The sequence below is a fragment of the Physeter macrocephalus genome, chromosome 11 (assembly GCF_002837175.3).
Source record: "Physeter macrocephalus isolate SW-GA chromosome 11, ASM283717v5, whole genome shotgun sequence".
NCBI classification, from domain to species: Eukaryota; Metazoa; Chordata; class Mammalia; order Artiodactyla; family Physeteridae; genus Physeter; species Physeter macrocephalus.
This window is the reverse complement of record NC_041224.1, coordinates 47,065,619-47,091,636: the sequence shown is the minus strand read 5'-3', so window position 1 is coordinate 47,091,636 and position 26,018 is coordinate 47,065,619. Positions and strand designations below refer to the sequence as shown.

Genomic DNA, 26,018 nt, shown 5'->3' with positions numbered 1-26,018 from the left:
ATTGCTTTACAATGGTGTGTTAGTTTCTGCCTTATAACAAAGTGAATCAGCTTTACATATACATATATCCCCATATCGCCTACCTCTTGCATCTCCCTCCCACCCTCCCTATCCCATCCCTCTAGGTGGTCACAAAGCACCAAGCTGATCTCCCTGTGCTATGCAGCTGCTTCCCACTAGCTATCTATTTTACATTCGGTAGTGTATATATGTCAGTGCTACCCTCTCACTTCATCCCAGCTTATCCTTCTCCCTCCCCGTGTCCTCAAGTCCATTCTCTACATCTGCGTCTTTATTCCTGTCCTGTCCCTAGGTTCATCAGAACCGTTTTTTTTTTTTTTAGATTTCATATATATGTGTTAGCATACGGTGTTTGTTTTTCTCTTTCTGACTTACTTTACTCTGTATGACAGACTCTAGGTCCATCCACCTCACTATAAATAACTCAATTTCGTTTCATTTTATGGCTGAGTAATATTCCATTGTATATATGTGCCACATCTTCTTTATCCATTCATCTGTCAATGGACACTTAGGTTGCTTCCATGTCCTGGCTATTGTAAATAGTGCTATGAACATTGGGGTGCATATGTCTTTTTGAATTACGGTTTTCTCAGGGTATTTGCCCAGCAGTGTGATTGCTGGGTCATGTGGTAGTTCTATTTTTAGTTTTTTAAGGAACCTCCATACTGTTCTCCATAGTTGCTGTACCAATTTACATTCCCACCAACAGGGCAAGAGGGTTCCCTTTTCTCCATACCTCCTCCAGCATTTATTGTTTGTAGATTTTTTGCTGATGGCCATACTGACCGGTGTGAGGTGATACCTCATTGTAGTTTTGATTTGCATTTCTTTAATGATTAGTGATGTTGAGTATCCTTTCATGTGTTTGTTGGCCATCTGTATATCTTCTTTGGAGAAGTGTCTATGTAGGTCTTCTGCCCATTTTTGGATTGGGTTGTTTGTTTTTTTGATATTGAGCTGCATGAGCTGCTTATATATTTTGGAGATTAATCCTTTGTCAGTTTCTTCATTTGCAAATATTTTCTCCCATTCTGAGGGTTGTCTTTTCGTCTTGCTTATGGCTTCCTTGGCTGTGCAAAAGCTTTTAAGTTTCATTAGGTCTTGAGAAAGAAAAACAGAGCTGGAGGAATCAGGCTCCCTGACTTCAGACTGTACCACAAAGCTACAGTAGTCAAGACAGTATGGTACTGGCACAAAAACAGAAATATAGATCAATGGAACAGGATAGAAAGCCCAGAGATAAACCCATGCACATATGGTCACCTTATATTTGATAAAGGAGGCAAGAATATACAATGGAGAAAAGACAGACTCTTCATTTGACCCACCCCCTAGAGAAATGGAAATAAAAACAAAAATAAACAAATGGGACCTAATGAAACTTAATTCACTGTTAATGACTATTTTAATACCTCTTGGAGGATGGGTACTTCTTGTGATGGGTACTGGGTACTGTGACGAAAAATCAGAATCACATGATAAGGGACTTTGAGGGAGTTTTCATGTGAACTAGAGAGGAAACTACTGGAAAGGAGGAGGACTGAGGTGTCAAGGAGTGGGTGTGAGCAAGTGAGGAATGGTAGTACAGAAGTGAGCGTAGAGGGAGTAACAGCGTCTGGGGAGCATGGGCTGTAGGGGCAGCACATTTTGCTGGGAGGGAGGAGATGTGCTGCGACCAACTTCAGTAACCACCCAGCCTCTCTGGAGCATCATTCTCATACCAAAATCATGAGAGAGTTGGGCTACTCAATTTTAAGGTTCCCAAAGGTTGAGTTTGAGAAGCCAATCTAACCAAGTTTTATTGTACCATTTCTAACACCTACAAAAATGGTGGCCTTGAGAAGTATAAGACCCCAAAGTGCCTTCTGAATCTTTAAAAAAAAAATTATTCAGAGAACTCACTTCACTGGAACTGTTTTTCTTCAATGCTCTCATTTCTTGGGACTATAGAGGATTACATATCTTGGTCTTGAATTAGTTTCTTATTCTCCTCTCGTCTTAGTTTCCTTATCTCTATAACAGAAATAATAATAATGTTTATTTACTATGTAGCTTTGTTGTAAGGATTAAATGTAGCAATATTTGGGCCCTTAATATTCTCTAGAGATACATTATAGAATTTTTCCACTAAAATAGCTAAGTCTGGACCTTCAAACATGTGTTTTCTGACTAGAAACTATCACTTTCTTAGGCTTCTTGAATTCTAGCACCAGCAGTTGGCTTCTTTTTCAGGGTGCCTTTTATTTGTACATCAAAAGAGGGTTTTGTTTTTGTTTTTCTAATCACTTAATCATTTTGATCCCTTGTGTGTAATCTCTATTTACAGGTCTGCCCAAAGAACCTCTACACTGCACTGAGGTACTAGGGAGATTCTGGACCCATTCACTAGTGAAAGTGTATCTTTAAGAGCTCTGGTACCCAATATTCATACTGTGCCTCAACAAAACTATATCTTTATATATATAAATATATTTATGTTAATTATAACTTATACATTTATTTTTACTAGTATCTATCTATCTACCTATCTATCTATCTATCTATATAAGTTATGAATTCATTTTTCTTTGTGGCCATTTGGAAAGTTTGAAATCAAGTATGTTAAATCTGAAAAATGGTCAAAAGAAAGTAGAAAGCGTAATAATAATACAAAATTACCAAATATTAGTTGTTGCTATTTTAACTGACAATTGGAACTGAAGGGATCATAAAGAAGTCAGACCTCCTCAGTGGACAGTAGAGCACTGTCATCAAGACATGGGCTCTTGAGTCAGAATTACTAGACTCAAAAGCCCACTGCCATCGATATCACCTTAAATAAATTAACCTCTTCCCTCTCAGATTATTCATTTGTAAAATGAAGACAATGATAGTGCCAACTTCACAGGATTATTGTGAGGACTACTTAACTGAGTACATGCAAAGACCCTAACAGTATATGTAATACCTACACTGAACATGTTCAGTAAATGTTAGCTATTCTTATTAACTCTCTGAAATCTAGCTGATGACTTTGCTTCTTATTTCATAAAAACTTTTTTGTTTTGAGTAAGAGGACTATTTCACTTAATTTACTTGAAATTTTTTAAACAGTGGGAAATAAATGGAAATAATTTAGTTCATCTATGAAGTCTTGTTCCTTCATTTAAAAACATTGGCTGCCATTATATAGATTTTTTTTAAGATATTTTTTCTACATAAATGCTAACTTTTTTATTTGGACCAGAGCCTTCCCTTTGTTATGGGCTACATGAATGAAAGGAAGGAGCCTTTTTATAAGGTACTTTTCTCTGGAGAAGTGTCAGGAAGAATTACTTTGTGGCACATCCCTGATGTTCCTGTATCCAAGTTTGATGGTTCTCCTAAAGGTAAGACAATTTCTATTTCTAATCACATGTCTTCTGAGAACTACTTTATAATTAATTCAGTGTTTTTTTTTTAAGTTGAGTAATATGAGTCAATAAACAAGAAAAAGTTCTCATGTACCACTATGCATTAGATGCTAACATAAAAGTAGGTATAAACATGATGCTTATAGATCTTATACAACAATGCAACAAGTGTAATTCAAATTAACATCAACTTAACATGAATGATGTTTTATTGACTTGAAATGAATGTTGACAATATGAATATAGGATAGACTGATAGACCATATTCATATTTTTTAATTCATCATGTCCATATCCTGTACCCCTTTTCAACCAATTTCTCTATTCAAAAGAGTTTCTCCGTTCTTTTCAGTTGACTTAAGTCTAAAATGAATGCACTAATACACATCTATTCTTCCGAGGCTCCTTGAGGGAGAAAGAATCAATAAAATAGCATTTGGAGTGAAAGCAATGGATGGCAGAAGAACTTTTCTGCCTATAGCATACTGTTAGGATGGCAAAAGAGTCTCTATGTTCCCCAAGGTATGGTGCCTTGATAATATTTTCTATATCTATGATGAATTTATAAACCAAATTTTCCCTTTTTGCATGTTTTCCTTTTAGAGATACCAATAACTACCACCTGGACCCTTCAAGATAATTTTGATAAGCATCATACCATGTCACAAAGTATTACTGACTACTTCTCTGGGTTTAGAGATGAGAATGGAATTGTGGTTGTCACTTCATCAGAGTATGTTCCAAGTCTTGATAAACTAATATGTGGCTGTGAAGATGGGACAATTTTCATTACACAGGCTTTGAACGCTGCCAAAGCAGGACTTCTAGAAGGCGGTTCTTTACTAAAAGGTCATTGAATTTTATTTGACCCTATTTATTTAATTTACCGAAGCTTCAACTTTAATAAGCTATAATAAGAAGATTGCTGAAGCTTAAGAAAATTGCAGGCATTTGCTAATAAATTTGTGCATGTTTTAATGTTAAAGTAAAATGCACATGTAGGTTTTTCTTTAAGTCAAACAGAAGGTTATACAATGAGAAATACATTTCTCTCCTTCTTTGATCTTCCAGGAAGATCACCAAAGGCAGTGCTAAGTTTCTTTATACACTTTTTGAAATTTCCTATGCATATATAAGCATATAACAAAAGAGCAGTATACATTCTTTTAATTATATTATAAAAATAGAACCACATTCTACACACTTTACTAAAATATCCTTAAATCTTAATAAAATATTTTGGAGCACATAATGAATTAATTTTAAATGATTAATAATGATTGAATTCTAATTTTAAAAATCTCCTATGATGGGTGTTCAAGTTTTTTCTTGTCTTTGGCTTCTATAGACAATGCAGAATTAACTATCTTTGCACATATATGTAGGTATATGTATAGTATTAATTTCCAGGAGTAGAATTACTAGATCAACCTTTATGTGTATTTTTAATTTTGAAAATATATCTTAAAATGTTCTCCAAAGTACATCAATATACATGTGTGTCCACTAACACAGATGAATGAGAATGCCTTTTCCTCCCAGCCTTAGCCAACTTACTGTGCTATTCAATTTTTTAATATTTGCCAATCAGGAGAAAGTGGTATCTTCCTGTTTTAATTTTTAAATTTTTTTGGTAATGAAATGTAAATGTATTCTTATATATCTTTGTGCATTGCAACAGCGAAAATCTCTTAAATAAAGACCATTATGCAGTAAGTTGTCTTATGTAAAGGAAAGAAATATAGGAGGTGATTGAGATTTGGGGCTGTGTAGGTAAATTTGTATACCACTTTTCATTGTATGGACCCTACTAGACTACAAGGTCCTGACAGACCAAATATCAATTAAAAAAAAAAACCAAAACTTGTTACATTGCCTATTGCTGTTCTCAGCTTACTTTGGCTGCTTACTAAATGTTCTAACTTTTCAGTGGTTCAGTGATTGACTGAAATAGAGGAGTGAGTAGCAATAAAGTGAGGAGAGGTAATACACCACTTTACATCTCAATGGCTGCTGTTAAAAGTTAGTAAAAAAGCTTAGGACCTTAGCATATTTTATCTAGGCTGATTTATCTTATCCTGAAAACAAGCAGAAACCTACATTTGATCTTTAGCATCTGAATTAATATTCATCTTGGTTTGCTAGTGGATATAAAGCGAGAAGGTGCCTGATGGAATAGAAGTAATAATGATTCTTGGGACTCATTTTCACTGTGAATAAAGAGAGTTTGTGGTCTGTGGTCCTCTCCAATTTTTTTAGGTTTAGCTGATAATGAAGGAAGAAGCAGTGTGGAAATTGGGTGTCAGTAAGCCTGTGTTCTAATACAGCTATGGTATGAAACACCTAGGTTCCTACCAAGTGCCAGTGCTAAGAAATTATGGACATTATTTTATTTATTCCACACAGTAGTCTTGTGTGACGTAAGTGCTGTTATTAAATCACTTTTTCAGATGCAGTACCTGTGGCTTAGAGGGAAAAGGCAAGTTGTCCACAGTGACACATTTAGTAAGTGATAGACCGAGAAAAACAAAGCCAGATTTGTTTAACAGCAAAGCTGTGCTCTTAAATATTATGCTGTGTTTCTTCACACTTGGATTCAAGCCACTTAACCTCTCTGAGCCTCAGATACTTTTATCTGTAAAACAAAATGGTGGAACTAGGTAATCTGTAATATCTTTTAAAGCAAAAATATTCTGTGAAACTTTGCTTTTCTTTTATACTAGACCTGGTCATGCTGTTTTAAAGGACAGCAGTAGTGTTCTGAGATTATTTTTGTAGAGACAAAAAATGTATAAATTGTTCTCTCTTTTAGAACAGAGTTTGCTATTTCATGGCACTGGAATTGGTAACTTGCTAACATCCTTAAAGAATTAATAGACTTTGAACAACCAGATTTAGTGCTCCATCAAAAGCATGACCTGGCTTATAATGAGGCACTTGCCTTTTGAGAGAATCCAAGGGTTGTTCATTAATTTTCTTAGTCAACTGCCTACCTTTAATTATATGTAGTTTCCTTACATTAAAAATTTATAAAAGAAAATCTCAGGACTATTTCTTGAACAAAAATAACTCCTTTTTATTATTTGGTGTTTGGTTGTTTTCCAGGTTCCCTTCCTCAGAAAATTCTCAAAGGCCATCACCACAGTGTTACTTCCTTGCTTTATCCACATGGTCTCTCTTCAAAATTAGACCAAAGTTGGCTGGTATCTGGGGACCAGGACTCATGGGTCATCTTGTGGGATATCTTTACTGAAGAAATTTTGCATAAATTCTTTTTGCAAGCTGGTTTAGTAACGAGTCTTTTGATGTCACCAGAGAATTTCAAAGTAAGTTAAGATAAAGAGTGAAACATAACACATAAATTTAAGTTATACATATAACATTTCAGAATGTTTAAAAAACGTAAGGAAAAATAACCCATATTTCCACAGAAAAGAAAAAAAAAACCCATAATACAACTGGATGATTTTTATGAATTCCTTTCTTATGTTTTATGCATTTTATTATTTTTACAGCTTATACAGATAATTTGGTTCTAAAGCAAAGGTCTCATCAATTCTTGGCTTTACAAAAGTCAGTTAATTCTCTTTAAGTACTTATACGTTTGTTCTTTTTTTTTTCCTAGTTCTACATCTTAATTTTTAATGGAATTTTCTTTTTAAATAAAAGTAATGGACACTCAATGGAAAAATAAATATGTAGGAACTGTAAATTAAAATTAACTTTTGCCTTCAACGATTTAATAATAATAATGATAGTTACACTTTCTTTTTCTTTAATAGATTTTTGTTTACTCTTTCATTTATTTAACAAATGACGAGCTTTAACAAATTTACGAGCATCTACCTTGTGCTGAGCAAAGGAAATACTTTCAGGTATAATTTTCTCATGCAATGTCAGCTTAAATTCAGCTTTCATAAAGCTGATATCTTTGATAAAATATCAGCAGACAAGTTTTGAGTTTTCTGAGTTTATAAGTTAGTTGATTGACTTGTAAAAATTATTTCTCCATAGTAATTGTTATGAAAAATCAGTTCCAAAGTAAAATCAGAGAAAACTTGCACTGTATTTTTGTAGTAAGAAAAAATGAAAGCAGTATTTCAGGAACAGAAATGATTAACCAAAACAGTAAAACAAAGTTAAGTGACCGCCCCCCCCGAAAAAAAAAAACTATGTGGTGATTTGGGATACCTTGATACGTCTTTTATTCCTGACATTCTCCCTTTTTCAAAAAAATTTTTTTTTTCTCTCGGCCCCAGGACCATAGTCCAAGTCAGTTCCACTCCTGACCCCTTATACTTCTGCCTCAGTCATAGATGATTTAACTCCAAGGATCAGGACACATTCAAAGTCAAATAAAAAGGGAGTTTATTGAAAGGGCACAAGGGGCAATCCCTAGGCATCCAAGACAAAGCACTAGAGCAAGGACCTACAGTGGAACTTAAAATCAGAAACCAAGGTTACTCTTTGAATCCACTGCCCCCAAATGGTCTGCTCTTCTGTGATTGCTTCCATTTTCTTGCCTCTTCCTATGACTTCTTTTAGCTTTACAATTTCAAACGCCTAGAAAAGAGAATGTGATTGGCCTAGTGTGGGTCTCTAGTATATGTCTACTCCTGGCCATAGGATCTGTGTTCACGTGTTATGTGTGTTTTCTTGTGTTGTAGGTATGTGTGAGTTTCCTGAAGTACACTGGGCTGTCTATTCCAGAAACTGGGGGTCAGGCAGGTTCTCCAAGAGGTAATAGTTGGGGGGGGGGGCAGTGCCACCTGTGCCCCATTCTACAAGTCCAGGCTCCTCATATATCACACCTGCCATTTTGTGATTTCCCGCCCCCGCTCAGAATTTCTGTAGTCTCCTTTGAAAGTATTAGGAAAAATAACAAGGTCCCCAATGCCCCACAGCGAGAGGTCAGTGATGGGCCCTGGGAAATTCTTCAGGAACCCTATAGCTGATGCTTTTAACATAGCAGACGAAAGGCTGGCCAGATGCCTTAGTGAAAGTAGGAGCATCGACACAGCAGAATGGTTAGAAAAGAAAAAAATAGCAGAGGAACTACCCACTGCCCCTTCTCACCACACCCCAGCCATACCCACTGACGGGCTTATCAATGCGTGGTCCTTGTAGTGAGGCACAAAGCTGCCCTGTAAACCTCTCCCAGATGAGCCTCAGCAGCACCAGCAAGAATAGTCTTTGTCCTAAGCTATGCTGAAGGCAACCACATGCTGACGTTCTTGAAAGTATCTTAAGAATCTTTGTCCTGTGAGACTATTTTTGGTTCCCTTGTCTTTGAAGCTGTACATTCAGTTGGAACTATCTAATGCTTACCTTTTAGATTGTGTCTACACTGAGTTTCCTGTTTGGATTAGAATCTGTATAGTTCTGGGAACAGCACCAAATCACATTTTGAGGCTCTAAGTAGAAGATATCAGCTCATGATACCCTTGGGCCTAAGCTTGTGTCTACAAATAGCTTCTCTTTGTGGCAACAAATTAGTTCTGGGGTTTATTTTATTCTGCATTATTTCCGATGTCTGCCTCACTGCCTGAATCTGCTGAGTGATGATCAAGTCCTTCATTTATCTTATAAGTAGATCTGGCCTGGAATTCTCCTCTTTACTTGTGTCTTTTGACCTTCCTAATAGTCTTTGAATTTAAAATCTACTTGGTTTGTAAAGCTCCCCTTTGCAGTGTTATGTGGAGAGGTGCTAGAGAAAGCAGAACTGTCATTTTGTAAATGGGATTTTAACAAAAACTTATGTTACCAGGGGGGGAAATCTGATTTAATTTTAAAGAAAGCATTTGACTATTAGCTTACAAAGAATGCCATTTTTTTTTCCATAGCTACGAAGTCATCAGGTAATTTGCTGTGTGTGCAGTGACCATTCCGTGGCTCTCCTTCACCTTGAGAGGAGGAGGTGCCTCCTGAGTGCTCGAAAGCACCTTTTCCCTGTGAAGATGATAAAATGGCATCCCATCGAGAACTTTCTAATTGTTGGATGTGCAGATGACTCTGTTTACATCTGGGAAATTGAGACAGGTAAATTGAAATTTTACCCCTTTTCATCCTTTATATCTTTATGCATCAAAGCATTTGGCTGGGTGGAGAGTTCCAGAAAAGACACGGTGATGCCCTCACTTGCTTTTACCTTTGGTTGGGCTGCATTTAATGGCTTCGTTTGAAGGTGTGTATGGAAAATAAACCCAACGGCCCAAGTCAGATCCTAACCCACTGATGATTAGCTGACAGAGCAGTGCGCAGGAATGAGCCGGATATTTCTGGAAGCTATAAATAAAAACATAAGTTATCCACTTTAATTATTAACAAGAGAGAAATTTAGTGTCCTACTACTAGTCTCAGTCATTGAATTCTGCTTTCTTCAGCATACTCACCATCTCAGCAACATTTTGAGCTAATTGTTGATCAGTAATAATGGAATATAATTAATTACAAAACTCCAAAATGTTGAGTCAGGGAAACTGAAAACTGAGTGGTTCCATTGAACTTTTGATGTCAGAGCATAGAGAATGTATAGTTTGAACTTTTAAGTTTTTAAAAAAGTTTTACTGTATAACTTCAGAGTGAGAGTAACACATTTCAGGCCAATGCTGGGAACAAATCAAATAAAGCGAAGTAATGAATGAATGTGAGTCAAGGGAGTGCCCTGGAGAGTACATTTTACTGAAACCATTGCATGATTTGTATTGATTAATCAGTGGTGGGTTTATGCTGGGTGTTGTGAACAGACTGGATAGTTTATAATATAATAGTTTAGAGCCATACTTCACCAAAATAATTGCTATTTTCTTTACATTTGACTTTCATGTATTAATGACGATGGTACACGGAGGAAGCAAGATGATACCACCTTACATTTGTGCTTTGCTTTACAGCTTTGATGGGCTTTCATGCTTATTTCCCATTAGATTATCACAGCTTCTAGGGTAGGTAGAAGAGGTATTATACCCCATTGCATGGATAAGGAATTTGTTGCTCTGATTTGTAAGTGTGCTAGGTTACAAACTAGTAAGTGGTGAACCAATATGAGGCCCCCCTCCCGTTGTTCTTTGCACATATTCACAAGATTAGGAGAGTTTACAATTCTTAGGTAATCTATCAACCTGAGTGATGGTTGAGTATAATGGATCAAATAGGTTCTAATGCCTGGACTTGACTCCAGGACCTGCAAGCAGAAACTGTATGATCTTGGACAAATAACTTGGCTTCACTGCATGTCAATTTGCTCACCTATGAAATAGGAGTAATAATACTTGTCTTCCTATTAGGATGAAATTAACAAATACCTACAGTTCTTGTAAACAGAGCCTGTAGATGCCAAGTCATTAGTAGGAGTTAACTATTATTAATGTTATTTAAAAATGCAGCAAAATCTTGATTTGTGGTAGTGAAATATGAATCTGTAAAACACATACACTTATAAATGTGTGCAACTGCATTTTTTTTAATGGTTATGATGGCATGTATGTATTTATTTATTTATTTTAACTTTTTATTTTATATTGGCATATAGTTGATTAACAACATTGTGTTAGTTTCAGGCATAAAACAGAGTGATTCAGTTACACATATACATGTATCTATTCTTTTTCAAATTCTTTTCCCAGTTAGATTGTTACAGAATATTGAGCAGAGTTCCCTGTGCTACACAGTACATCCCTGTTGGTTATCCATTTTAAATATAGCGCAACTGCATTGTCTTTAATTGTGAAATTGTAAATACTTGCTAATCAAACATATTTTTTCCTAGAAAATGGAGTCTAGCAAGAATAAAAAAAATCTGGGCACTCATAAGTGTTTATGGTTCCATTGCCCCACCAGGATACCTTTCAGGCTATGCAACTTTTAATTTATCTGTTCTTGATGGGGTGGGCAGTAAAGAAGGGAAGCCAAACCACTAGTACTTCTTGAAACCCTATTTATTCCCACATCGTATTTTAATTGTATTATTTCTTTTTATGCTCCCAAGATATATAATCAAATGTAGAACAGTTGAAAAATACAGAGAAACATAAAAAAACCCCCAATAATCCTATTCCACTGCCTAAAGATAGCTGCTATTTATGTTTTGATCTACTTTCTGTCAGACATCTTTCTATGTCGATAAATATATGTCTATATTATATTTCAGTCACAGTCCTGGCCAGAAATTGAAGTCAACCCAGCTGGGTTAAGTGAAGAGACTTTAAGGAAAGGACTCTTTATAGGGGTGTGGATAGGGATTAAGGAACAGACAAGGAGTGGATAGTGAGGCCATCACCCAGACAGTAGCAGTATCAGGAAGCTCTTACCACCTCTAGGGCTGAAGAGAAAGACAAGAAAATAGTGGTACTGGAACCCAGTTAAGCTGAAGCCAAAGAGGAGTGGATACTCCCTGGGATCATGGAAGAGAAACAGCTCCCACCAGAAATGCAATACTGAGACAGAGAGTTAGAAGAAATTCTCTTCTCTCTCCTTCTGCTGTCACCATCTTCATTAGTTTAGTCCAGCTGGAAGTCAGAAGGACATTCAATTCTAGGCATCAGCCAGGGGCACAGAACAGGACACAGAAGGGTATTGGAAGGATGGAGTGGGTTGTCAAACGGACAATAATTGACATATTGGCCATTATGGACACACCATACTTAAACTCAGGAATCTCCTATAGTTGGTTATGTATATTGTTTCCTATTAAAAAAAAGCTTGTTTTAAAATGGCCATATAAAATAATATGCACATGTTTAGTGCCCAGTTAACTTACAGAATATTTATTCCAAATGAAGCTATGAGGCTATCTCTTGGTGATCTACAGTAATAGTTTATAAACAACCATAACTCAACTTAAGCTTATAATTGGTGAAAATGTTACCAATAATTGTATCATTGCCTTCACATTTGTGATGTTCCTCTTCACTTTTTCAAAGCATCCTCCCCTTGATAATCTCATTTGAGCCCCATGACACTCTGGAGATGGCTGACAACTGAACTCTTTACCACACTCATTCCTTTTGAATAAGTCTATGTTGTATCTTTTAGTCTGTGTCTGGTATTGACTTTGTTTTTGAGTTGCCTTTAACCTCAGCAATTCCAATTTTGTTTAAAATTTAATGAACTACTCTTTCTTTCTCAAGCTGTATTTCATCTGGCTAAGATACTTCCATTATGCTTGCTGTACTTGATATCTATTTTATCCTTTTTCTGTAAAGGTGGGAAAATCCAGGCTCAGGAAGACTTTCCATTTATAGTTTCATAAAGTTAGGAGAAAAAATGCCGGCTAAGACCAAAACAATTAGGCTGAAAAGAGGTCTATGAGGGTATAGAATATGCTTGTTCACCGACATGCCGGGCACATGAATAAATGAACCAACCCAAGTTTTCTTGGACTTCAGTAGACTGAGTACAAATGAGTTCATCTTACCATTGGCCAGTTGCAGTGGCTCTTAGTACATGGCTGCCCAACTGTAGATAGACCCTTAGCTTTCTCTTCCAAGTCTCCCTTAGGGTTTCTGGAGTTCACAGGCGCATACCTCACTTCCTTGGGTAGATGTCTGTGTATTTTCTACGCCAGCCAATTTTTCTTCATTTTTTCCTTTTAGCTTTGCTAAAAGGTTCAAACTTGGTTCCATGTGTGAACAGACCTATTCTCTGCTCCATTTTTCCAGCCCTCTGCCTCCTCTAAATACATGGAGGAGAATAAATTGACACTTAGGCATTTATCAGATCTTTCAGCACTAGAGCAACTCCAGAGCTCCTAGAGAGAGAAATAGGAGGTGTCAGCGGGATAAGGATTTGGGGGCAAGAGACCTAGAAATAAAAGGCAGGGGAAAGGGATTAAAGCCAAAGGTAATTAATTCTCAACTGCACCAAAAGCCCACCTTGGCAGAAGGTTGGGGGGTGGGGTATAGGTCAGTCCCTGTGCCACCTTTCTCCAGGTGTGGAGGATGGGATATGAGACTTTAGTCTTTCACAAACACTTTACAACAACCTATTCTCACTTTATTCATGAGATGTATTTATTCATTTATTTATTCTCTTTGGTAGAATGCACAAGCATATTCTAGAGCCACGTACCCCCATGCCTATCCTATCTTGAAATTGTCTGAGGTGTATCTTTTCAGTGACAGGTGGCATAGCCAGATATGTACCAGGGTAAAGTTTGGGATCATAGGTGGGCATGCTCATCTCATGGGAGAAGCAAACAATCAAAGCAGAGGAGTATTTATGCAGCAGTGGGGCCCCTTGTCTTCTGGCTAAAAGTGCAGTGCTGCCAGGTTGGGAGTGATGAGGGCATCTAGTTTTGCTTATTGATTTACCAGATGTCCCATGATGTTTAGGCCTGATTAGGAAGGGAAAAAATTGGAGATGTCATTTTGATTAATATTTGAGCTCCCACAGTGTATTTGACACTGACAACTCTGGGCAGTTTTGTCACCCTCATTGCTATGAGACACAATAGGGATAATGTAATACTGATTTTTTCCCCTAAAATGCATACCAGAAATAAATCTCTGCTCTTAGTTCATTTTTCTTTTAAGAATTGAATTTAAATTAATTCTGAGGACTTTTCTGTTCACAGCAATGGATTTACATAGCAGAAAACTTGTGTCATGAATTTCTTGTGTGTTATTAAACATAAATGTTATTATTATTGAAGGTCTGCTGTTAAGCTTATGGCCTGTGTTGTGAAATATGCTATATTAAACAACTGAATTTTTTTGTGGGAAAAATGAAGCCTTATTTGCTTGAAAATAAAACATTTATTGATAAGATAGGTCAAAAAAACTTTTTCTGTAAAGGGTTGGAGAGTAAATATTTTCAGCTTTGTGGTCCATATGATCTCTTTTGCAGCTACTGAACTCTGCCCTTGTATGTAGCACAGAAGCCATTGACAATACATAAAGGAGTGGGTGAGGCTTTGTTCTAATAAAACTTTATTTAAAAAGCAGACAACAGGCTGGATTTGCCTTGCAGCAGTAGTTTATAGACCCCTAAGAATGATGGTAGTTTTTTTTTTCTCTTTAATTTTATTTATTTTATTTTTGGCTGTGTTGGGTCTTCGTTGCTGCACGCGGGCTTTCTCTAGTTGTGGCAAGCGGGGGCTACTCTTCGTTGAGGTGCGTGGGCTTCTCATTGCAGTGGCTTCTCTTTGTTGTGGAGCACGGGCTCTAGGCACGTGGGCTTCAGTAGTGGTGGTATGTGGGCTCAGTAGTTGTGGCTCGCGGGCTCTAGAGCACAGGCTCAGTAGTTGTGGTGCGTGGGCTTAGTTGCTCCGTGGCGTGTGGGATCTTCCCGGACCAGGGATTGAACCTGTGTCCCCTGCATTGGCAGGTGGATTCTTAACCACTGCGCCACCAGGGAAGCCTGATGGTCATTCTTTTTAAAGATCACTATTTTGACACCTCATTCTAAAGCAGTTTGTAATTTTAATTCATTATACTTCACTGACTCTGTATGGGTATACCCATTTTGCAAAGGAGGAAATGGAGCACAGAGATTTTTTGAATCCAGAGGTCCCCAGGCTGAGTGTTGGGCACTTGCACTGGAATGTGTGTCTCTCTTTCGTTCTGGTGTGTTCTTCACTGTACCGTACAACAGGAGCACCTTCTGCAGATGGAGGTCAGCTTTTTGAGACTGTCAAGCAGGGAATTACGTAAGAAAAGCTCTGAGAAGAAAAGAAATGGCTACCAGGAAACCCCCCCATTGCTCCCCTGAAGGAGAGGATCTGTCTCTCGGCACCTGGCTCTCAATTTACATGCAGTTCTAGCAGCCCTAGTCATTGGATTTCTCAGATGACAGATTAGAAACAGCAAATTGCAAGTGGGGAGACTTAGCGGCAGGCACTCTGGTAGCAGAAGCAACAGCTGACGGGAAGGAAGGATAGGCAAAACTATGTGTCACTGCTCAGGGCAGTCTTTCCTGTACTCAGGGGAAGACGATCGCCCAGAAAAAAAATGCTGAGATTGTTTCCCTTGTTCAGGAAGCTCTTAGATATGCTTGCACAGGTTATGGGCAGCTGCCAGTCCCCTTCCTGTGGCTCCTGCTGGGGAGCTGGGCTTTCTCTTTCCCAGCACTAGCTTCAGGAAGAATATTTAAAAGCATCATATCCAAGGTGGATTCTAGACCTAAGAAAATCTCAGAAGCGGCTTGGGGCCTGGAGTTCAAGGCCAATGAGTGGGTAGAACTGAGAGTCCATGTGAAATCTATTTTTGTTCATGTCTTCTTGTGTCTGCTCAGGTAATGTGAGCTGTGTGACCTTGAGCAGGAAGCTTTACTGCTGCAGTGTGGCCTGAGGATCCAGCCTCTGGTTATGACATGGTTTCTGTGGGAAAACACAATCTGAGTTTTAAAACAACCATCTTATAAACAGACCATTGGAATAATGCCTATGAATATGAAATTAAGGAAGTAAGGAAGAAGATAATACATTTTGGAGTTATCTTCACCACAGGTGTTAAATTTCCTCTCTCTTAATTTCTTTTTCTTAGTGAAATTAGTAGCAGTTAGCTATAAAATTATTCAGTCTACTATGATGCCATGTAAATGAAGCATTTGTTCTTCCGTGGTTTCAAAGTACAAAAAAAAAAGAAAATTAAAAAACTAAAACTATTGGGGCTTCCCTGGTGGCGCAGTGGTTGAGAGTCCGCCTGCCGATGCAGGGGACGCGGGTTCATGCCCTGGTCCGGGAAGATCCCATGTGCCGCGGAGCGGCTGGGCCCGTGAGCCATGGCCGGTGAGCCTGCGCGTCCGGAGCCTGTGCTCCGCAACGGGAGAAGCCACAGCAGTGAGAGGCCCGCGTACCGTAAAAAACAAACAAACAAACAAAAACCCTAAAACTATTAAGAAAGATAAGATGAGGTTTGTCAACTAATAGCTAATAGGCCATATTTTTAGAAAACATCCAGTGTTTAATCTACTGTAGATCTGAGTTTCCTTTAATTGTTTAAGGTGAGGTCTATATAGATATATTCAAGGCACAGTTTCCCAGATATATGTAGTCATATTTTCCCTAACAGAATAGAATCATGTGTCTAAATTCCTACTTTGCCATGCCAAAATATCACACAAGGTCACTACCTGGAGGAGTAATTTTCCAGTCCACAAATTTTAGTTGGTTTTCTTCTTTTGCAGTATATGTTGGGTCAGCCAAAAAGTTAGTTCAGATTTTTCCGTAAGGTGTAACAGAAAAACCTGAATGAACGTTTTGGCCAACCCAATAGTATATTTAGTATATAGTGTATAAAATAAAAATTTAAAATTCCACTAGTTACCAACTATACCATTCTGAGCGGCAGTTTTGCTTGGTTTTCTCATCAAGATCACCCCTTTGTAGATATAGGGGTAAAGTTATGTTGTGTCGACTGCCCTGTCAGCACAAACCGAGTATGACTTTCATTATATGCGTTTTAAAGGTAGGTTTTGTGTATGCAGCATCCGACAGGCAGTAGTCTCTCCAGTGTGTCATTTTCTCAAAGCCACGTTATTTTGTTGTGGTAGATTATAGATGGAACTGTCTTGGGATGATTGTTTTTAGAAAAGAAAAATAGGATGCATTAAAGCACAGGGTGGGCTTTTTTCCTATATCACCTTGTCTTTTTTATTATAATAATTACTGATGTTATTGCTCAACGTGTATTTTTAGTTTTACTGCCTATTTTTTGAATCTTTATTTTTTTGTCCTTGGTCCTAGTTATCACAGCTACACTATAATTTTGATTCACGTAGTATTGTGTGCACGTGCATGCAAGTTTTTATGTACGCACTTGTGCATATGAGGTTTGTCTGCAGTTTAGCTACTGAATAGTTGCACAATTGTCAAAGTTCAATGTCTTAAGTAGAAATTAGTATCCAGAGGGGTTATGACCGTGAGCCCTGAGATTCGTACTGCTGGGTTTGAATCTTGTTCTACTCTTTCCAAACTTTATTATCCCCAGTCAACTTTTAACTCCTCAAAGACTCACCATCTCTTAATGGCAGTTAGCACTGAATAAACATTAACTATTACTTATATAAGTCCTTCATATATTACCATACCAGTTTATACTGAAAGTTTCCCTGTTTCTCCCTCTTTACCTCCTGTCCCCACTCTAGTTGAGCTCAACAGTTATTTCTTATTCTGATGAAAGGCATGCCACTCTGAGGTATACTAGAATTATCACATATGGCCTTCCAATAAAACCATGGAAAGTTTATCCCTTTGAAACAATTTGAAAAAATATAGGGCAACATATAAGAATGTGGTATATGAATTATGCTAAAGTGCCCAAATGTACTGACAAGTATTCTAAGCTCTTAGCTGAAGGCAGGGATGAGGACAAGTTAGTGTAGTGGAGAGTTTTGTTACTTGTTCCCATAGCACAATGTACTTATAATTTCATACTTAAAATTTCATACTTCAGTAGCCTAAATCACCATAAGGGCAAGAACTGTGTCTGTCATGTTCACTGTTCTATTCCCAGAAGCTAGCATAACACCTAACACATGGGAAGAAATTAACAAATATTTGTTGAATTTAATTAAAAATTTAAAAAATATTTAGCTTTTGTAAACAATATGCTACTAAACAACCAATGAATCACTGAAGAAATCAGAGAGGAAGTAAAAAATACCTAGAGACAAATGAAAATGAAAACATGTTGATCCAAAACCTATAGGATGCAGCAAAAGCAGTTGTAAGAGGGTAGTATAGCCATACAAGCTTACATCAGGAAACAAGAAAAATCTCAAATAAACAACTTGAACTTACACCTAAAGGAAGTAGAGAAAGAACAAACAAAACTCAAAGTTAGTAGAAGGAAAGAAATCATAGAGATCAGAGCAGAAATAAATAAAACAGAGACTAAAAAAAAAAATAGAAAAGATAATGAAACTAAAAGCTGATTCTCTGAAAAGATAAAATTGATAAACTTTTTGCAAGAATCATTAAGAAAAAAGGGAAAGGGCCAAAATCAATAAAATCAGAAATTAAGGGGCTTCCCTGGTGGTGCAGTGCTTGAGAATCTGCCTGCCAATGCAGGGGACACGGGTTCGAGCCCTGGTCGGGAAGATCCCACATGCTGCGGAGCAACTAGGCCTATGAGCCACAACTACTGAGCCTGCGCGTCTGGAGCTTGTGCTCCGCAACAAGAGAGGCCGCGATAGTGAGAGGCCCGCGCACCGTGATGAAGAGTGGCCCCTGCTTGCCACAACTACAGAAAGCCCATGCACAGAAACGAAGACCCAACACAGCCAAAAATAAATAAATAAATAAAATTTAAAAAAAAAAAAAAGAAATTAAAAAGGAGACGTTACAACCAACACCACAGAAATACAAAAGATTATAAGAGACTACTAAGAAAAACTGTATGCCAATAAAATGGACAACCTAGAAGAAATGGACAAATTCTTAGAAAGGTACCATCTCCCAGGACTGAACCAAGAAGAAATGGAAAATGTGAACAGACCAGTTACCAATTAAGTAATGAAATTTAATCAGTAATTTTAAAAATACCAACAAACAAAAGTCCAGGACCAGCTTCATAGATGAATTCTACCAAACATTTAGAGAGGGTTAACACCTATCCTTCTGAAAGTATTCCAAAGAATTGCAGAGGAAGGAACACCCCCAAACTCATTCTATGAGGCCAGCATCACCCTGATACCAAAACCAGACAAAGATATCTCATAAAAGGAAAATTACATATTACTGATGAACATACATGCAAAAATCCTCAACAAAATGTTAGCAAAGCAAATCCAACAATACATTAAAAGGATCATACACCATGATCAAGTGGGATTTATCCCAGGGATGCAAGGATTTTTCAATATCTGCAAATCAGTCAATTTGATATACCACATTAACAAACAGAAAACTAAAAACCATATGATCATCTCAATAGATGGAGAAAAAGCTTTGACAAAATTCAACACCCATTTATGATAAAAACTCTCCAGAAAGTTGGCATAGAGGGAACATACCTCAACATAATAAAGGCCATACATGACAAACTCACAGCTAACATCATACTCAACAGTGAAAAGCTGAAAGCATTCCCTCTAAGATCAGGAACAAAGCAAGGATGTCCACTCTCACCACTTTTATTCAACATAGTATTGGAAGTCCTAACCATAACAATCAGAGAAGAAAAATAAATAAAAGGAATCCTAATTGGAAAGGAAGACGTAAAACTGTCACTATTCGCAGGTGACATGATACTATACATATAAAATCCTAAAGATGCCACCAGAAAACTACTAGAGCTCATCAATGAATTCGGTAAAGTTGCAGGATTCAAAATTAATGTACAGAAATCTGTTGCATTTTACACACTAACAATGAACTGCCAGAAAGAGAAATTAAGGAAACAATCCCACTTACCATCACATCAAAAAGAATAAGATACCTAGGAATAAACCTACCTAGGGAGGTAAAAGACCTGTACTTGGAAAACGATAAGACACTGACGAAAGAAATTAAAGGTGACACAAACAGATGGGAAGATATACCTTATTTTTGGATTGGAAGAATTGATATTGTTAAAATGGCCATAATACCCAAGACAATCTACAGATTCAGTGCAATCCCTATCAAAACACCAATGGCATTTTTGACAGAACTAGAACAAATAATCTTAAAATTTGTATGGAAACACAAAAGACCCCAAGTAGCCAAAACAATCTTGAGAAAGAAGAACAGAGCTGGAGGAATCATGTTCCCTGACTTCAGACTATTCTACAAAGCTACAGTAATCAAAACAGTATGGTATTGGCATGAAAAACGGAAATATAGATCAATGGAACAGGATATGAAGCCCAGAGATAAACCCACACATTTATGGTCAATTAATCTATGACAGAGGAGGCAAGAATATACAGTGGAGAAAAGAGTCTCTTCGATAAGTGGCACTGGGGAAACTGGACAGCTACATTTAAAAGAATGAAATTAGGTAATTCTCTAACATCATATACAAAAATAAACTCAAAATGGATTAAAGACCTAAATGTAAGACCAGAAACCATAAAATGCTAGAAGAAAACATAGGCAGAACTCTCTTTGACCTAATTCATAGCAATAGTTTTTGGATCTGTCTCCTAAAGCAAAGGAAATAAAAGCAAAAATAAACAAATGGAACCTAATTAAACTTAAAGGCTTTTACAGCAAAGGAAACCATCAACAAGACAAAAAGACAGCCTACTGAATGGGAAAAAATATTTGCAAATGATATGACTGAAAAGGGGGTTAACGTCCAACATATACAAACAGCTCATACAACTCAACATCAAAAAAACAACCTGATTGGGCTTCCCTGGTGGTGCAGTGGTTGAGAGTCCACCTGCCAATGCAGGGGACACAGGTTCATGCCCCGGTCCGGGAAGATCCCACATGTCGCGGAGCAGCTAGGCCCGTGAGCCATGGCCACTGAGCCTGTGCATCCGGAGCCTGTGCTCTGCAACGGGAGAGGGCACAACAGTGAGAGGCCCGTGCACCGCAAAAAAAAAAAAAAAAAAAAAAAAAAAAAAGAAACCTGATTAAAAAATAAACATTTTTCCAAAGAGGACGTGCAGATGGCCAATAAGCACATGAAAAGATGCTCAACTTTGCTATTCATCAGGGAAAATGCAAATCAAAACCACGAGATATCACCTGTCAGATTGGCTATCATCAAAAGGAACACAAATAACAAATGTTGGTGAGGATGTGGAGAAAAGGCAACCCTCGCCCACTGTTGGTGGGAATGTAAATTGGTACAGCCACTGTGGAAAACAGTAAGGAGGTTTCTCAAAAGACTAAAAATATAACTGCTATGTGACCCAGCCATTCCAATCCTGGGTATATATCTGAAAAAACAAAAACACTAATTCGAAAAGATACATGCACCCCAAAGTTCATAGCAGCATTATTTACAGTTGCCATGCAACCTAAGTGTCCATCAACAGTTGAATGGATAAAGAAGATGTGGTATATATCAATATGTACAAAATGGAATACTACTCAGCTATAAAAAAGAATGAAATTTTGCCATTTGCAAAAACATGGATTTAGAGGATATTATGCTAAGTGAAATAAGTTAGAGAAAGAGAAATATTGTATGATACCACTTATATGTTGAATCTAAAAAATACAAAAAACTAGTGAATATAACAATAAAGAAACAGACTCACAGATATAACAAACAAACTAGTGGTTACCAGTGAGGAGAGAGAAGGGGAGAGGGGCAACACAGGGGCTGAGGATTATGAGGTAAAAACTATTATATGTAAAATAAGCTAAACGATGTATTGTTCAACACAGGGACTATAGCCAACATTTTATAATAACTATAAATGAAGTATAACCTTTAAAAATTGTGAGTCACTATACTGTACACCTGTAACTTATATAATATTGTACATCAATAAAATGCAAAATAATTTAATCTATGGCTACTAAAAAGGAATTTGGAAAAAGTTTGGATAAGACATAAAACCTCTTCTGGGAAAAACATTTAAAAATATTTAGCTTCTGTAAGCATAAATCATTCCGTATGACTCATTATTCACTCCTAATGTATCAAACTAATGTTACTGCCCAATATTTAGAGACAGAAAATTGTGCCACTGTTAATTTGTGCACTTTTTGGCAAATCACTAAATTGACCAAAGCCTTAGTTTCCTCGTGGTGATGATGATGATACTTAATACAATGCTACAGAAGAGATGTGAGAAGTTAGTATGTGTGAGAATGCTGGCTTTATTTTTATTCATTAGCCACATATATGTGTGTGTATATTACACATACATATATTTATATACATCCATATCTATACATCTATCCATATATATATATCTCACATGGTTGTGCTAATAAAAAAGAAACCAGAGCAACAAAAGAAAAATAAATGGGACTCCATAAAAATTAACAACTTTTGCCCATCAAAGGACATTATGAAGAATGTGAAAAGACAGCCTACAGAATGGAAAAACTTATTTGCAAATTATATATCTCATAAATGTTTAATATCCAGAATGTATAAAGAACCCTTACAACACAACAAAAAGACAAACAACCCAATTTTTACAAGGACAAAGTCTTGAATAGATATTCCTTCAAATAAGATATGCAAATGGCCAACAAGCACATGAAAAGATTATCAACATGTTAGCCATCAGAGAAATGGAAATCAAAATCACAATGAGATACCACATCACATTGACATTTATAATAAAAAAATGGAAAATAACAAATTTGCCAAGGATGCAGAGACATAGGAACCCTTATAGATTGCCAGTGGGAATATGAAGTGGTGCAGCCACTGTAGGAAACAGTTTGGCAATTCCTCAGAATTTAACCAGAAATACCATATGCACCTGCAATTTCACTTCTAGGTATAGACCCAGAGAAATAAGAACATATATCTACACAGAAACTTGTACGTGAATGTTTGTACCAGCACTGTTTATAATAGCCCAAGGGTGGAAACAACCCAAATGTTCATCAGTGGATGAAGGGATAAACAAATTACGGTGTATACAATGAAATTATCATTCTATCCAGATGAGGAACTGATACAAGCTACAACTTGGATGCACCTCAGAAACATTATGCTAAGTGAAAGAAGCCAGTCACAAAAGATCTTATATTTTGTGATTCTTTTTATATGATATATCAAGAATAAGCAAATTCATAGAGGTAGAAAGTATATTAGTGGTTATCAGGAGATGGGGAATGATTGCTTAATGGGTATGGGGTTGTCCTTCAGGGATGATGAAAAAAATGTGAAACTAGAGAGAGTTGGTGGTTGCACAATATTGTAAATGCACTAAATGACACTGAATTGTACACTTTGAAATGGTTCATTTTATGTTATGTCAGTTTCACCTCAAAAATAAGAAAACGCAGAAATACAGATAGTATAAAGGAAACATTTTTAAAAGCAGTAGAATTCTAAAATTTGTTGATAATCATTAATGGTTAGCATATTATAATTTTAATGTTTTTTCCTTTTACATATTAATCTATACAGAGACATGCTTATATTTATTTTGGTTTGTGAAAGTCTTTCATAAGGCATTACCCAATTATTAGTTCATTATTTTCATTATTAATATAACAACCTGGGAGGTATAATGGGGGACTTTAGAGGGTTTTTTAAACCCTAAATGAAATCAAGTATTTCTTTCCATTTTGAATGTAGGGAACATTTCACAGCAGTATTAGCAATACCTGTGACTTTCTCAACAATAGACATCACAGATAATTTTCATGTCACATTATAATTGTTGCCAGTATCTCAAAGTATCATTTATGTTTATCAGTGTCATAAACTTTTAGGCCCACCACTAGTTCTTGCTATTTAATACATTAATAAAGAAACATAAATTTTTAAAAAATTATTTTGATGATTATATTTCAATATAATTGGTATCCTTTATTATCCTGTGTATTTTATTTCCAACATTTAAAAATATTAATTGTGAGAAAGGGTTCATTGGCATTCCCACTGCTAAAGGGGTTCACGGCATAAAAATGGTTAAGAATTCCCTGTTGGTCTAAATGATTTGTAATGTGGGATGCATCAGAATTACTCAATGCTAGCAGTACAGTTGGGGAGTATAAATCGATATCTGCCTTTTAAAAAAATATCAGAGCAAAAATACAATAATAATAAAGAATTTAACCTTATTTTTCAACCAAATTAAATCCAACAATTAACAGTGCATCACTGAAGAGAGGCATATGAGTCTCATTGTATATTTTCTTTTACTTCCATATTAAGCCTCGGTAGACTCCTTTTACATGCATGTGAAAACACACACACAAACACACGTGTGAATGTATTGCCCACCCCCCCAAAGGAATCTTCTGTAATTCCATGTAGTGAACATAAACCTCTACTTTGGTGAAATTATATAAATCTTCATTTGATTTTATAATTTTACAAGCTTTCAAAGTGAAGAAATTCCAAGGACGTAGACAAATTCAAGAAAAAAATAATCTTCATGGGGTAGTTTCTGCTGTGCTCTTTAAAAATCCAGATAGCACATTGAAAAGCTATTAACAAAAGAAGACCAAATAATTTTCTTTTCCCAAATTTGGGTTTGCTTCTTTCTCAATCCTCATTTGTTATAAACATTTGAACAATTTTCTACATTTTATTGAAAATTTATACTTTATGTGAATATGGCTCCATATTGTTTTTAGATACCCCAGATGGACTTTTAAAATTCTACAGTATATGATTTTTATCTGATAACACACATACAGGAATATGTGTGTGTGTGTATACATTTTAATTAATATTATTCAACTCTACCATTTTTTAATCTCCTGGCATCTTAATATGTATTAGTCATATCATTGTGGTATTTGTAGGTTGTCTTTGGAGTATTTTGTGTGGTCAGAAAAAAATATGAACATCAATACAGTCTCATTCGAATCATAAAAATAAATACTTTTTGCTCTTAAAATTACTTTCACCAATTAAGTGCCATGCTTCACTGCTTTTATTATTTCCCTTGTCAGTGCTATCTTTCTGGGTTTTATTTTAGTAAAGAAAATACTTGCAATAATCAGTTTTAGCTTATTCCTGCAGTCTGATTAAACTTTGGATTAAGTGCTGGCTGGATATGTTAGCTACAAATCTGCATTTAATGTTCTCAGGAGCTTATTCTATAGCAACAAAAAGAGGAACACATCAGGAAGGCTGCTCTGTGGCTCTTCCTTAACTTGGCCCCTTTTGCGAGAATTTTATATGAACACTTGGAACATTAGTGGGTTTCACAGCTGCCATGTTTGGTGAAATAAACCCAAAGGAGCCATCTGCCCCTCCCCATGCTGCCTCCTTTCAATTCCCTAACAACTTCACAGTAGCCAGCTGCCACAGAAACGATTGGAAAAGCAAGACTCAGTGGACTGTAATGATTGTTATTCTCTGGGAAAGTGGATTCTCTGATTTGGCTGAGAGATAAACGATATTGAACACACTTGATTCATCTGAGGGTATCAATAATATCCAACTTCCACCATTAACTTACTTGTTAGGATTTGATGGGAAAGGTCTTTTGTGTTTCCAGGGTTGAATCAGGTGAAAACAAATCCAAAGGTCAAGTCCTTGGCTTGGTTGGCGAGCAGGAAATTTGACTACTGGAATGTTGTCAGATTTTATCTTGTGCCATACAAAAAATGTTGGTTGCTAATCTCAGCCTTGTCAAAAGTCCTGGGCCAGGACTGGCCCACTATTTTTCCCTTTCACATTCAAATGGAGGTGGACCTCATCCACTCTAGGCCAAAGAAGACAACGGACTTTTTTCAGCCTCTTGGAAGTCAGAGTAACAGAAGCTCCACTGACGGACACAGGATGTCATCTTATAGTTTGTTCATTGTTTGAGGGGATAGCAAGTCGTTTTTGTAACTTTAGTTAAATGAATTGTACTTTATGCTGATAGGTCAAAATTGAGAACCAGGAAAAGGACTGGAATAAGAAGATTTGATAAGACAGTTTACTTTTAACCCATGATTTGCACTGGAGGTTAACCTTCTTGGTCATCACATTTTTCTTACTTCCAGAAGCATCAATTTTGTGTGTGTGTGTGTGTGTGTGTGTGTGTGTGTGTGTGGTATGCGGGCCTCCCTCTGATGTGGCCTCT

At 36.7% G+C, this 26,018-nt stretch overlaps 1 protein-coding gene across 1 annotated transcript in view; it reads left to right on the top strand.

Annotated features, from left to right (window-relative positions):
* The window catches only part of WDR72 (WD repeat domain 72), a 220,168-nt gene that overhangs the window by 38,785 nt on the left and 155,365 nt on the right, over positions 1-26,018 (top strand). Inside the window, exons 10-13 of the mRNA XM_055087953.1 lie at positions 3,251-3,392; positions 4,020-4,265; positions 6,522-6,742; positions 9,260-9,455. Of these exons, the coding sequence (XP_054943928.1) occupies positions 3,251-3,392; positions 4,020-4,265; positions 6,522-6,742; positions 9,260-9,455 (805 nt within the window). The remainder of the gene's footprint in view (positions 1-3,250; positions 3,393-4,019; positions 4,266-6,521; positions 6,743-9,259; positions 9,456-26,018) is intronic.